Source organism: Callithrix jacchus, chromosome 15 (assembly GCF_049354715.1).
Source record: "Callithrix jacchus isolate 240 chromosome 15, calJac240_pri, whole genome shotgun sequence".
Classification (NCBI taxonomy): Eukaryota; Metazoa; Chordata; class Mammalia; order Primates; family Cebidae; genus Callithrix; species Callithrix jacchus.
In genome coordinates, this window is record NC_133516.1 from 34,843,295 (window position 1) to 34,858,024 (window position 14,730).

The 14,730-nt window shown below is 54.5% G+C and overlaps 1 protein-coding gene across 4 annotated transcripts in view; it reads left to right on the forward strand.

Annotated features, from left to right (window-relative positions):
• Window positions 1–1,066: 1,066 nt before the first annotated feature.
• DNAH1 (dynein axonemal heavy chain 1) overlaps window positions 1,067–14,730 on the forward strand; it is an 84,044-nt gene continuing 70,380 nt past the window's right edge. For all 4 annotated transcript variants that reach the window (XR_013527348.1, XM_054245708.2, XM_054245710.2 and 1 more), the window contains exons 1-8: window positions 1,067–1,130; window positions 4,437–4,533; window positions 5,184–5,550; window positions 6,573–6,645; window positions 8,874–9,048; window positions 9,521–9,677; window positions 10,630–10,762; window positions 13,904–14,065. Coding sequence is in view for 3 of the 4 variants with exons in the window: in XM_054245708.2 (XP_054101683.2) it covers window positions 5,218–5,550; window positions 6,573–6,645; window positions 8,874–9,048; window positions 9,521–9,677; window positions 10,630–10,762; window positions 13,904–14,065 (1,033 nt within the window). In the remaining variant the exon portion in view is untranslated. The remainder of the gene's footprint in view (window positions 1,131–4,436; window positions 4,534–5,183; window positions 5,551–6,572; window positions 6,646–8,873; window positions 9,049–9,520; window positions 9,678–10,629; window positions 10,763–13,903; window positions 14,066–14,730) is intronic.

Genomic DNA, 14,730 nt, shown 5'->3' on the forward strand with positions numbered 1-14,730 from the left:
CTTTTCCATGCAATACAATTTATAGTGTGGGTGGGGTCCAGTTCAGTTCTGGACACTTAGTGCCCAGCAAAGGCCTAGCACCAAGCCAGCACTACTAAAACGCCAAGTAAAATTTGACAGCAGGGCCTACGACCTCCCCCAACACTAACCGTCTCATCAAGTCTGTTTCCCCATCTATGAAATGGGGGCCAGTTTTGAGAAGGCTCTGGGCAGGGCTTCTCAGGTTCAAGTGGAGTGATCTTTTTCTTTTGGTTTGTAAACCACTTTTCCCTTACAGAAAACTTGGAAGACTAGTAGAGTGGACATCTGCGACCTTCAGATTCCCTCATTATTAGATTGCACCACTTTTGCTTTATCTCCTCTTTCTCTTTATCTAGTTATACTCACCTGTATATACTTTTGCTGAACCATTTGAAAGGAAATTGTAGTGGACATTCTGCCATGTTTTCCTGAAATACTTCAGGCCATATCAACTAAGGACAATCTGATACAACTGCAGTAGCATTATCACATCTAAGAAAATTAACAATTCAGTATTCAGAATAAGACAGGAAAATCAAAACCTGAACCCATGCCAGGTCCTGGGAGCAGATGACGGGCATTAGACCAGTGCCTGAGGCACTGGCCTCAGTGGAATCGCTGGGCAATGGCGCCAAGCCCCAGCAGGACCAGAACCCACTCTTTCCGCAGTGCCCTGACCAGCTGTCCCGCAGCTGTGGCTTAAATGCCAACTTCCAATTCGTAAATTTCCCCAATTATTCCAGCCCCAAATTAATTACATATGTATATATATTTAAATCAGGATTTAATCAAAGTTCTCACACTGCATCTGGCTGTTTCGTCGCTTACTCTGCAAGGGCACAGGAGGGAAGATGGATGGGTAGTGGAGCCTAGAAGAGTGGCACTCCCTGGCCGGCCCTAATCCCGGCGATAGGGGCCTGTGCTGGAACACCCAAGGCCCAGCTTCCTGGGCGGAAGTAACCGAGACCAGGAGGTGGGGGTAGGCATGGGTTCGCGGACGGAAGCTCCCGCCCTGCGGTGCCGATGGCCCCGCCCCTTTAGCAACGGTTCAGCGTCCCTCCCTAGAGACGGGCTGAAGCGTCCCCGTCCCCGCACTGCTCGTGGAGCCGGTAGGTCGGTGAGAGGGAGGGGTCGTGGGGCCTGTGCGGGCAGCGGGACCTCGAAAAGGCGCCGAGGACTAGTGGCCGGGGTGGGGGAATCTCGTAGGAGTCTGGTTGCTGGACCGAACGTTGGCCAGTGGGAAAGAAGTGAGATGCACTTTATTTTATTTATTTGTTATTTTTGAGTGTCGCTCTGTCGCCCAGGCTGGAGTGCAGTGGGGTGATCTCCACTCACTGCAACCTCTGCCTCCCGGGTTCAGGCGATTCTCCTCCCTCAGCCTCCCGAGTAGCTGGGACTAGGCATTCGCCACCATGCCGGCAAATTTTTGTATTTTTGTAGGGACGGGGTTTCACCATATTGGCCAGGCCGGTCTTGAACTCCTAACCTCAAATGATCCGCCTGCCTCGGCCTCCCAGAGTGCTGGGATTACAGGCATGAGCCCGGCCGGGAGGTGCACTTTAAACAGCCTTGCAGTTAAGTCCTGTCCTTACCAGACCAGTTTTTGGGCCCCATCGCCGTGCTGAGCCTGTGAAAGTCCCATCAGCTACCCAGTCCCTCTCCAGATCTCTGCCAGAGTTGTTACAGAGGTCACCTTCATTCCTTCTTCCACTTCGCCCATCCATTAGGTCATTTGTTCACACAATCGTTCAGCAAGTACTTTCTAGGCACCAGCTTTGTGCCAAGCCCATGCTAGTCCCATGCTAGGTGCTAGGTGCCAAGTTCCCAGAGATCAATGTTACTTGAAAATGCCTGCCCAACTGAGAGGAAAGACATGTGCACATATAATACAGGCAGCCGTACACTGGAGGGGACAGATAAAGTCATGGGGGGTGGTTTGCATCAGGTGAATGCTTCAAAATGGTGGAGAGAACCCCAAGCCTGGGGGAGCACTAACCATTCATGGTATTGTTTGCCTGGTAGCCTCAAGGGCAGAGACTTCCAAAATCCCCTGAAGCCACAGATCCATTTGTCTGCTTATGAAGAACGCTGGGGCGTGAAATGGATAAAGGTGCAGGGTCCTGTTGAATCAGGGGTGGGTGGCATAGAAGCCCTCCTGCTTAGGTGCCCCCCTTTGCAAAATCGCAGCACCCAGTTGGAGAACCACTGTGTGGTGCTAGAACATGGACCTTTGGGTCAGCCAGAAGTGGAGACCTCAGTTACCATTCTGGTTCTGCCAGTGTTTGGTTATGTGACCTTTGCAAGTTTCTTTACTTTCCTGGGCCCTAGTTCCCTGTTGTAAATTGGCAATAATAGTAGTACCTGGTTCGAGGATGGAATGCCCCTATTCATCTGTGTCTATTCAGCCAAGTGCTTGGTGACTGATTGAGTCAAGTGGGGTTGAATGACGGTGAATCCAACCAGAAGCTTCCTCTGGCTCAAGCCAATAGGGCTCCCAGGTAATCTGAGTGGGGAGAAAGAACTTGGGTTCACTGTGAGCATTGTTTTCCTGCCTCTGAGAAATGAGAATACTATCAGTTCCCACCTCAGTAGTTTAAATGAGTTGATGCATAAAATAAGTCTAAGCCCCCAGTAACATTCACCATTCCCAACACTGTGCCCACCAGTGCCACCTCTGCAATCTCACTAGCCAGTTACCTTCAACACATAGAAAGAACCTCCCAGAATGACCAGAGGCAGAGGCCTTGCTGGGAACCATGTCCTCTCCCCGCTGCTGGTCACACACGTTTCCAGACAGAGTCTGCTGTCACCCATGGGGCCATGGCAGGAGGCAGACTGGGTCTTTCTGTCTTTCCTAGCTGCTGCATATACTGCTAATGCACCAGTGCCGAGAATGGGGGCAGAGCTGGAAGGGAGCCACTGTGAAGGGCTGGGATGGGGGGAACAGCGTTCTGAGATTGCAGCTCACTCTCACACCCTCCTCGGGACACACCTCGGTGCATTCCCCCTCTGCCAGCTTGTGTGGAGGGAAACAGTTTATTGGGGCAGCAACCAGTCCATTGTGGACTCCTTTTGCCCCCAGCAACCCTGCAGTTTCTTAGATATTTGCACATCTGTTATCTGAAGATCCTTACAACTCCTTGTAATGCACCAGTAAAGCAAATCAAGCATGCTCAGGCCCATCTGAGAGCTGAGGAAATCATGGAATGCAATGCTCTCCTGTGGAGCTGGGGACCCTGTCCTCTCCAAGCCCTGCTTTCTTGGGTGATTTTGTTCAAAGATGAAACATCTATGGGTTTGCAGCCTGATGTGGCTGAGCCCCAAGGGGTCCTCTGTTCTTTAGGGTGCTTCAAGAAGGGCTGGTGACTGTTAGACAGGTGGGCCAGACTCGGCTTTGTCTTCAGCGCCTGCCCTGGGAGGCAGCTGGCCACCAGAGACTGGATTCAGGGAGTGGGGTTCCGCTGGGGGAAGCCTGGCAGGCCCGACTGGCTGGAGGCAGTTCAGCCTTTGGGCTGAGTGTCTGGAGCTTCCTGCCAGAGCCCCATCTGCCCTTCTGCATCCCTCAAGCGGCTTGCCAACTCGCCACCCTTTTCTTAGAAATGGCTCAGCTGCTGCGTGTGCTTCAGCACTGCTGGTAGTTTTGCTCTCGACAGCCCTGGCCATCCACCACACTCCTCAGGTCAGTGCAGGCCAGAGCCCCCTCCCGCAATCCATCAGGAGGCCTACACCAGCACAAAACACCCAGCGAAAAGAGGGCCCTGTTCTTCACGTTCTTTGTCTCAGTATGCTGAAGGGATGGGAAAACGGGATGGGGCCAGGAAAGGGGGGCTTGCTTGCGCTAGGCCTCTATTTCCTTTTGTTAAGATGCTCTTTCTTTTTTCTTTCTTTTTTTTTTTTTTAGATGGAATCTTGCTCTGTTGCCTAGGCTGGAATGCAGTGGCACAGTCTCGGCTCTCTGCAACCTCTGCCTCCTGGGTTCAAGTGATTCTCCTGCCTCAGCCTCTCAAGTAGCTGGTATTACAGGCATATGCCACCACACCCAGCTAATTTTGTATTTTTAGTAGAGTTGGGGTTTCACCATGTTGGTCAGGCTGGTCTCAAACTCCTGACCTCTGGTGATCCACCCCCCTCGGTCTCCCAAAGTGCTGGGATTACAGGCGTGAGCCACCACCTCAGCCTCTTTTTTTTTTTTTTTAAGTGAAATTTTTATTGAGATAATTGTAGACTTCCTTTTTGATTTTTGCACTAGCATTATGTGCAAACCTTTTCTTCACCATCCCCTTGTCCAATTCATTGTCATGTTCTCCTACCCAAGGATTCTTCGTGGTGATAAATTTTGAGGTAGCTAAAGGCAACAGTGCCTTTTCAAGGGCTTGCTCCTCCCACAATAAAAGCTATAAACTCTTGTCCTCCAGGTGGTGGATGTGCATGTGCCCCGGTGGCATCTGCTACTCCCTTTGCAAAGACAGGAGGGTGAACGTTTTCTGAGCTGATCTGATCCCGAGAGCCACGGTGGGCGAATGCGATTTTGTTGCTGGTAGAGGGATCTGTGGGCCAATGGAGGGTCAGGATTGGGGTCCTGCTGGAGAGGCCATTTAGTCTTTTGGCTCCTGGGGTATGGGGGGAGGTAGAGTGGGCACACACAGGGGAGGCAGGGCATGGCCCAGCACTCACAGGTGCTAGGGAGGCTCATGCCCCACACTGGGAAAAGGCAGGGAAGTCTAGCTGGGCTGGGCTGAAGGTGCCGGGGCTGCTCTGGCTGAAAGTCATTTTAGGAAAATTTATTGGGCAAGTAAGCTCAGGGCCTCCCTCTCCATCTCCCCATACTGAGAAGCCAGGCCTTGCTCTATAAGATGGGGGAGAGGGGTGGACAAGTGCAGTCGCATGCATGGGTTGGGAATGTCTGCAGGGCTTCCCCTCACTCAGCCCGGAACCGTGGGTGGGCTCTTTTCTCACATGCAGTGTCCAGGGTAGGCCCCATCATCTCCTGGTGCACCGGGTGCCTGTCCAGATTAGGAGGAGACCACCCCCTCCTCCTTGCTCTTCTGTTACCCATGGGTCATGGGGTGGGACTTGTGGCGGGCAACAGTGTAGGCATCCGTGTGTCTTGGGGCTGAGACAGAGGCTGGCAAAAGCTGACTGACTCTGGGATCTTCTCCTAGGAGCTTTGGCTGGGACATCTCCCTGAGAAGCAGCATGGAGCAGCCTAATGGAAAAAGCTGTAGCCCAGGAAGGACCCCTCTGGGCCCAGAGTGCAGCAGTGCTCCTGTGGTCCAAGCAGGGACTCACAGGGGCCTAGAGTATAACCCAGGGAGGATTCTTCCAGGAACAGAATATGGGTTGGGGAATCCTCCAGACCTTGACCCCAAGCTCCCACCTTTACCCCTGCCCCCGGCCCCACCCACACTCTCAGACTTGGGGCAGCCATGGAAGTCACCCTTGACAGGCACTGATAAGAAGAACCCGCTGATGAAGCAGCGTGGGTTCTACTCCGACATCCTCAGCCCTGGAACCTTGGATCAACTTGGGGTGAGTATGGCAGCTGTCCCCTACCAAGCCTCAACCCTTCCTCTGGGCTTCATTCACCCATCCTTTCATCCTTCTCCCCATCAGTCAGTCCATCTGTTCATTTAGCTGTCTATCAATCTATCCATCAGTCTGTCTATCCATCTACCCCCATTCCTCCCATCCAACCTTCCATCCTTTTTTGTCATCATCCATCTATCCATTCATTTGACAACTCACTACTGAGCTCCTGCTGTGCACCAGGCCCTCTATGGAGCCCCAGAGATGCGGCAGGGATGAGATGCCCATGTCCCTATTGTCATTGTCATGGGCAGTGGCTGTGGTAGGGAAGACCGCCTCCCTTGGCTCTGGTTGGAGAGAGTCCATGGATGAGGTGGCATATTGCTGAGATCTAAGAGACAGATATGTAAAAGCGGAGTCTGGGAGCATGTTCCTGGCAGGGGAGACAACAGGTACAAATAGCTGGAGTCCCTGAGAGAGGGCATGGCTGTGTGAAGAAGGAGGCTAGAATTAGAGGAAAGAGATCGAGGGAGGAGGCTGGGGGCAGGGGAAAGAAGGGAGGGAATGATGAGGAGAGAATTCAGAGTCCTGTAGGTCCCAGGTAGCCTTATGCTTTAGGCCAGGGAAGGGCTAAGAAAGACATGGTGAGGACCCACTGATAAGCATTACCTCTGCAATGCCAGTGGCCTTGGGAGAGGAGGTCCGTACAGAGATACCTGCTGGCCTTGCAGTACCTGCTTCATGGCTCAGCCCTGGGATGCACTGCTGAGTGTTCTAAGAGCAAGGAAGAGAGCTGGGCTGGACCAGAATGGGGAGGAGCCAGGATGTCCTGGGTAGCCACAGCTTGTTGCCCACTCTGGTCTTTGAATGGAGAATTGTGTGTACCGCCTGGTTCTGCCCTCTTCTGTGCTCCTAGAGTGCTCCCTGGTGGGCCTCAAGGGAGGCACCTGGCCTTGGGGTCCCTCCTGGGTCCTGCCTGTCCCTAGGATGTTGACGCACACTCAGGGCTCCATGTTTGTTTTCAGGAGGTGTGCCGTGGCCCCCGAATGGGCCAGAGTCTCCTGCGGCAGGCTGACCTCGACAAGTTCACCCCAAAAGGTCAGTACTCAGGAGGGCTGTGTGAGTGGGTCCCGGTGGGTATTTAGAAGCAGGCCTTTGGCCTCAGGGAGACAGCCTTTTCCTGGCTGAGGGCCCCAGCTTCCTCAACTGTGGAGTGGGGATAGTAAGAAACAGGGTGCTTCACAAGTGCCCACTCACAGTGAGCGCTCAGTCAGCCACAGCTGCCGAGTCATTACTCTCAGTGGAGCCATGACCTTGACACTGTGCCGGGCAGGAATGGGCTGCTAGGGTCAGGGCCACAGCTTGCTTTCCCTGGCTGAGGTCAGAAGGGCATATGTGTGTATTTTCTGCCTCCTCTGGAATGTGGTCCCTGAGGAGGCCCGGACTGTCTGAGTTGCTCCCTGCTGGGGCTGCAGAACCTGGAATAGGGCCTGGCTCAGATGGATGCCCAGGAGATCCCTGCTGCAGGAGGAAAGGGGGCCTCTCCTCTCAGGCTCATGGAGAGTCTCAGAGCACAGCAGGGGTGGCAAGGACTGGGACATCTGCAGGGTGTGGGGCCTTCCCCAGTGGCAGAGGGGAGAACAGGGGCTCTGGGAGAAGCCCTGAGTGGTGGTGAAGCCTCCCACCTGGCTGGGTTTGCCCCCTCCCCTGGCAGACAGGATATCCCCTTGGATCAGGCCCAGATGTCCTGTGGCTCCCCCTGTCCACCCCTCCTCCCCACCCCCAGGGAAGACCTGGTTCCTTGCTGCAACTGTCCAGGCCAGTCCTCTTGGAGCCCACGGCCTTAGAAAACAGCACAAGCATGTGCATTTGTGCACTTATCTGAGCGTGTGCACTATTGTTTACAAGTCTCACAAGTATCTGTGATCCAGAAAATGGTTACCAACTGCAGATCAGCACTGGGGGTATTGGGAATGGTGCTCCTGCCACACTTGGCAGGGTGGCTAGGGGGGTGATCTGCAGATGGCAGCTCTGCCCACATGAGAAAAAGCAGCCCCCAGCAGCACAGAGTAGTGTCAGTCAGGGCCCTCGGCAGCCAGTAGCCTACCCTGGCCCTCAGATGCAGCAGGGTCTGGAGGCCAGGCTTGGGTCTCTTCGCCCTGGCTCCTTCTTGGCCACTGAGTGGGTCCTGGGGGTGGAGTGGTGTCACGCAGCCTCAAGAGCTTGTGATTAGGGCTCTGAAAACTGCCTTCTTGGCAGCCCGGAGATCTGGGTGTTTTTGATGCAAAGAGGGGTGTCCCTTGACTACCTGGCAGCCTGGTGAGAGCAGACTCCAGATGATGGTGGAGGCTCCACTGAGTCTTGGACACCACCCAGGCCCCACCTCTGGAGCCCTCTGTAGGACCCAGATGCCACTCCCAGGGTAGGCCCTCCTGCAGCATGACCACCTGTTGGTCCCAGCGAGGTGGTAAGGCCTAAGGAAGGGGTCACCAGGGTTTCCCAGGGCCCCTGAGACTCTGGACCCTACTTCTACCCAGAAAATAGAGGGGACCTTCAGGAGGCTGCCCAGAGCCCATCCAGGCCCTGGGAAATGTGGCTATCCCCTCCTGAAGCAAATGCCCACACCCCTCTGCCCACCTCTGTGGTTTCGCTTTGCCTGGGACTTTCTTCTCCATTGACCATCTGGTGTTGAGGCAAACTGGGATGAATGGTCACCCTATCAATGGGTCTCTCCCCACCAACTCCCCTTCCCCCAGGTGTGGAATGGAAGCCTCTGTCTACCCTGCTCATCTAAGTAGGGGCAGCCATTTTGTGACATGAGGGTTCTGCAGGGCCAGAGTGGTAGAGCTACCCACTCCCAGAGTATCCAGGATGCCTCAAGCTGGCAATGGCCCCAGGGAATGAATATCAGACTCCAATATGCTGAGGGGGCCTCTGCAGTAGGGGTGGGAGGAGCCCATCCCATTTCTTCTTCCTATCCAATGGTAACCCTCACCCTTGGTGAACCCAGCACCTGGTTTAAGCAATGGCCCCTGGTGCTGGAGTAATGGGTGCTATGGAAAGGAGTGGTCAAGCATGCTTGCTCTCAACAGGGAGAGCAGGGCCAGGACAGACCTTCTGGAAGCTGCTGTCCCTCCAGGCTCATACCCCCAGGGCACCTGGTGCCCTGCCTATCTTCCCCCACCCACTGCCCAGCCACAGACAGGCCCTGAGCTTCCCACACTCCAAAGCATACTGCCTGGATGATGATTTGTTTTATGGGCTGGAGGCCAGTCGTTGGGTGCTGGCCCGAGCCCCGAAGCCCCTGTCTCTGCTTCTGCCTGCAGTTGGAACCTTCCAGGTTCCTGAGGACTTCCAGGAGCGCATAGAGCAGCAGTGCATTGGGTCCACCACCAGGCTGCTGGCCCAGACTGACTTCCCGCCTCAGGCCTATGAGCCCAAGGTGCAGGTGCCTTTCCAGGTGCTGCCAGGCCAGCGTCCCCGCAAGATTGAGATCGAGAGGTACGGCTGGGTGGGCTGTGGGGAGACTGTCCGGGAGGCGGCACCCGCCTGTCTTAGGGGTTGAGGAACTGCAGATCACCAGGTGACATTGCTCATGGCAGAGTCTGTGCACAAGTGCCTAGATTAAAATATTCTAGCCCTTACCTGGAGTTAGTATCAGGAAAAAAAAGAAAAAAGTTATTCTAGCCCTTTGGTCTCTTAATAGGAACAATTTACATATTATGGAATTGGGGAAGGTGGCATTGAGGTCAACGAATGGGACAGCAGGGCAGGACAGAAGGATAGTTGGAGCCCAGGACACCAGCCCTGGCCGCTGCATCACTTCCTGATGAGTCCCAGAGGGGTGGAGGGCTCTAGAAGGGTCTCTCAGCCACACCCCTACCCCCACAAGCCCATGGGCCCTTGTGGATACACGTGGAGCCACCTCACATGAGCCAAGCCCTTCTGAGGTCCCCTCCCTGCCCTTGACCAGGAGGAAACAGCAGTATCTGAGCCTGGACATTGAGCAGTTGCTGTCCAGCCAGGGCATCGACTCCAACAAGCTCATGCCCAGACACCCGGACCTCCAGCACCACCAAACCATCGAGCAGGGCAATGACCCACTCTTCCCCATCTACCTCCCACTGAAGGTGAGCCGGGCTTCCGTAGATGGTTGATGGACAGGGTTGCAGAGGTACAGGACCCCAGCAGAAGCCCCGGAGTCAGATCTGAAAGGGCATTCTCATGCCAGTCACCAGCACTCTCTTGTCAAACAGGGCAGGTCAATAATAGGAACCCATCCCAGCTACTTTGAGCATCCTAGATGGGGCAGGAGGGGCCCCCAGCCCCCCTGGAATGCTGAGTCTTTGCTTCTTCCCTGGGAGCCTGAGCAGCCTGTATACCTGGCCTTAGCTTCCATGCCTCCCATAGGCAACCTAGATGCAGCCCAGCTGGACTGTGGAGTAGTCCTCCCTGACCTGGGCCCACCTTGGGGTAGGGAGCTCCTTCTGGGCTCACTGAAATGGGAAGAGCAGGGATGGAGGTAGAAATTAGTGCCGTCTCCTTTGGGTATAAATGGGGAAACTGAATCCAGGGAGGAGAAAGAGGGAGTGTGGCCTGGCTCTGGCTTTCACCCACCTCCCCTCCCTTCCTCTCTATGGCCCTGAGTGTCTCTTGCCTGGTGATCCCTGTGAGAAGGTAAATCTGACTGTAGCCAAAGGCTGTCTCCTGACAGCCCTGAATCTTATCATTTCCAAGTTGGGGTGGGGTCCCCAGGAAAACCCAAGGGCCACCTCTTCCCTTGGGCCTGAGCTAGGTGGCCCTGGGCAGTGGGAGAAAGAACCCCCCGCCTGTTCTGGGTTCCTGGACACCTCTCTGCCTGAGCCTCAGCTGGCTTGGCTAGACAGGGATCCAGGGTTTCACCCAACCAGATGCTGTGTACCCCTGGGGCAGCAGTGGGGAGGGTCTGCCCCCAGCTCTAGCCTGCAGCTCTCTCACCTGGGGAAGGGGCTACTTAAGCAACCCATCCTTTGGGACACCCAGCCCCACTGGGACCCCACTAGAGGAGCCGCTTCCTCCCACTGTTGGCCTGCTTTCTTCCAGGTATTTGACAATGAGGAGTTTGACTGCCGGACTCCCAGAGAGTGGATCAACATGGGCTTGGAGCCAGGGTCTCTGGACAGGAAACCTGTTCCAGGAAAAGCCCTCCTGCCCACTGATGACTTCCTGGGACATGGTGAGCAGGGCCAGTCTGGAGTGGGGACACCATCTAATTCTAGTAGCAGCTCTGCCACGGACTCCTGGGCTCCCCTGGGACCTGGCAGCCATGGGAGGTGAGGGGTCTTTCAAAACCTCTCCACTGGGAGACGGGCCTAAGAGCTGGCTTCACAGAGCAGGAAATGCAGGGAGAGCTTCGCCGGGAGAGCTGGAAAAGGGACAGCTGGATGGTGTCTAGTGTTTTGAAAAAATCTTGATTTATTGGTAATAAAATATGTACATGCTCATTGGGCATGTTGAAACGTGCACGAAGGGCACAGTTCCACTCTCCATCCCTCCACCCAGAAGCCCCATTATTGCAGCTCTGACTGTGGCCTCTCAGCTTTCATTTCTGTGTGCACAACACACACTTCTCACAAACACACATCCCCATCGTCACACACATTCACAAGCACACTGTCACACATTGTCACACCCCCAACAGCTGCACCCATCTACATATTCTCACCACATGGAAGCACACGTGCCTACTGTCACCCATCCACAAGTACTCTCCCACCTCACCCATGCCCACGTAATGCCACACAGGTTTGCCTTGTCTTGGCCTTGTCTGTATCTGCCCAGGGAGTGCCCCTGGCTGCTTGTTTGGTCTCAGGCTGCCCCAGTGGCCATGGAGGCTCTCCCATTTCCTGCTTTGGGAAGCAGTACCAGGTGGGCATCTACAGCTGCCATGTTGGCCTGCACAGCTGGGTCTCAGTGCAGCATCCCAGAAAGGTCTGGGTCATCATTTGGGAAGTTGGAGGTGGCTGTTCCTCTGCGCAGAGCTGGAGGCTGCTCTGCTCCCCACCTGGTGGGTGGGCCAGATGCTGTGAGTTGGGGGTGGGCCCAGTGGGCCAGCTGCAGGTGGGAGGCAGGATTGTGAGAGCCACGACTGGTTTTAAGACTGTACAGTGAGTCCATTGAGCAGGCTGTAAATTTATGTTTCATTTTAAAAACACCTTAATGCTGGAATCAATTTCTCTGAACTAGACAAGAAGCCCAGAAAGTTCCCTTTACTTTGGACTTAATTACAAAAATAATTTAACTCAATTGTTCCCAGATCTCCAATTCCTGGTGATAAAACCAGAAGGTTTGGGGCTGCATTAACCTTAAATGCACCACGTTCCAGGCCCCCCCAGATGCTCTGCTTGTACCCCCTCCCATGGCCCTGGTCTAGGGTGGTGGCACAGGCAGGAGGAGGGGTGAGCAGGGAGCGGCTCTGCCAGGGACCTCTTGTTTTCTGCGGGGGGCTTCCAGTGACATCTTTTCATCTGAGCTGAGCCGAGACATGGCCAGCATTTTCAGAAAAGGAACCTACTAGGAAAGGAAGGGAAGAGCAAACCAGAGAAGCAAAATAGGTGAGCTGCAGGCCTCCTTTACTTATCCGTTATTCAGCTAGTTGCGTCAACAGGTAGGGAGCATTTCCTGGGAATTCCAGCCCTTCCTTCCTCAACCCAGTCTGTAGAACTCATTTAAAAAAAAAAACAAAAACTTTTTTTTTTTGAGACACAGTCTTGCTCTTTCACCCAGGCTGGAGTGTGCAGTGGCAACCTCGGCTCACTGCAACCTCCACCTCCCAGGTTTAAACAACTCTCATGCCTCAGCCTCCAGAAGAGCTGGGACTGCAGGTGTAAACCACACCACTACTCCCGGCTAATTTTTTTTGTATTTTAGTAGAGATAGAGTTTCACCATGTTGCCCAAGGTGGTCTCGAACTCCTGAGCTCAGGCAATCCACCCATCTCTGCCTCCCAAAGTGCTGGGATTACAGATGTGAGCTACTGCACCTGGCCTCAGTTTGTTTTTAAGCCACTATATATTGTGGCTGCTCTGCTGGGCATCATGTGTGTGCATCTTTCTTCTGCAAAAGTTTATCAAACATCTGCGATGTGCCAGTTTCCATTCTAGGCCCAGGGACACAGCTGTGACCAAGATAGGACAAAGTGGCTTCTGCCCTTAGGGAGCTGACACTAGTGTGAGCAAGTCAGCCACAAACCAGAAGCTGATACGTAAACAGTGTGACTTTCAGCACTGTGAGGGACAGGACGGGTTAACAAGTCAGAGAGTGCCTGGGACAGAGGTGCCATTTTAGGCGCAGAGGCTTCTCCTTGGTGAAGGGAACAACAAGCAGTGAGGCGACCTGAGTGGAGAGTGTTCCAGGCCAAGGGCACAGCCAGGGCAGAGGCTCTGCCGCCGAGAGAGGCCCAAAGTCACAGGAATGGCCGGGCGTGAGGGCTCACGCCTGTAATCCCAGCACTTTGGGAGCCTGAGGTGGGTGGGTCACAAGGTCGGGAGTTCAAGACCAGCCTGGCCAATATGGTGAAACCCTGACTCTACTTAAAATACAAAAATTAGCTGAGTGTGGCATGCGCCTGTAATCCCAGCTACTCTGGAGGCTGAGGCAGGAGAATTGCTTGAACTGGAACCTGGGAGGCAGAGGCTGCAGTGAGCCAAGATCCCGCCATTGCACTCCAGCCTGAGCTACAGAGCGAGACTTCATCTCAAAAAAAGAAAGAAAGAAAGAAAAAAAAAGTCACAAGAATAGCCAGATCTCCAGTGTGGCTGCAGAGATATGCATGAGGGGCAGTGGGGGGTGAGCTGAAATGGGCTTTCAGCCCAGGGAACTGGTGGGAGGCCCATCCTGACCGAAGAGCAGCTCCTGCTCTGCCGTGCCCTGTTGTCAGATGCGGGGTCCAGGGACTGAGCAGCCAGGGGCAGCCTATGGGGAGGGCTTCACCCTGGCCTTGGTCACTTTCAAGGGGTTCCAGCTCATCCATGACCTTTACAGCTGGGTTCTCCCGTTAGCTTGGGGCTTTCGTGCCTCCTCTCCCAGCCTCCCATTGACCTGTGGGTCTCTCTGTCCTGGTGGAGGTTGTGCTGAGCACCAGGGCAGAGAACCCTGGTCTTTCTGGCTCCTCCTGCAGCCTGAGGTTCCTCAGAGGCTAGCTTGGCTGGGAGGAAGCAGGGCCCTGGCTCTGCTGGAGCAGAAGGGGGCATCCCGGCGGGAGAGACACCAGTCTGGTGACCTCCAAGACTCATTCTCAGCACTGCTGCCTGCACTCAGAGGCCCCTACCTGCTCCCATGGCAGGGGGCACTGGTGGGGTTATCCCTCTTGTTTCAGAGGACCCCAAGAATCCGAAGCTAACGTACAAATGGTGCGAGGTAGGCGTCCTGGACTATGACGAGGAGAAAAAGCTATACCTGGTACACAAGACAGACAAGAAAGGCCTGGTGCGAGATGAGATGGGAAGGCCCATCTTGAATGCAGGGGTCACCCCTGAAGGTACGAGCTACTGCCGCTGCCCCAGGCAGACCCCCAGCTCAGTCCTGGCTGGCCCATGACTGAGGCCAACCCTGCCCAGGGCACTGCCAGACCAGGTCTGGATTCTACTTTGCTCTGTTTGCCCAACACCCTGACCAGTAAGGACCAGAGGACTCATCACTCAGAGACCCCAGAAAGGGCAAGTGGCTATTATATGGCATGTAAGCTCTGAGCCCAAGTCCCATGAATTAGCAATGCCTGCCCTGGGTGTGGCATCAAGGGATGGGCCCTTGAACAGCCATGCATGTATAACTCCTTGTTTAAATTCTTCCTCCCCTCCCCCCTCCTTCCTAACCCTCTTCCCCCTCCCATCCCCTCCCCTCCTCTCTTTTCTTTTTGAGGTGAAGTCTCGCTCTGTCACCCAGGCTGGAGTGCAGTGGTACAATCTCAGCTCACTACAACCTCTACCTCCCAGATTCAAGTGATTCTCGTGCCTCAGTCTTCCAAGTAGCTGGATCACAGGCTCCTGCCACCATGCCCAGCTAATTTTTTGCATTTTTAGTAGAGACAGGGTTTTACCATGGTGAACAGGTTGGTCTCAAACTCCTAGCCTCAAATGATCCACCTACCTAGGCCTCCCAAAGTGCTCGGATTACAGGTGTGAGCCACCACGCTTGGCCTTGTCT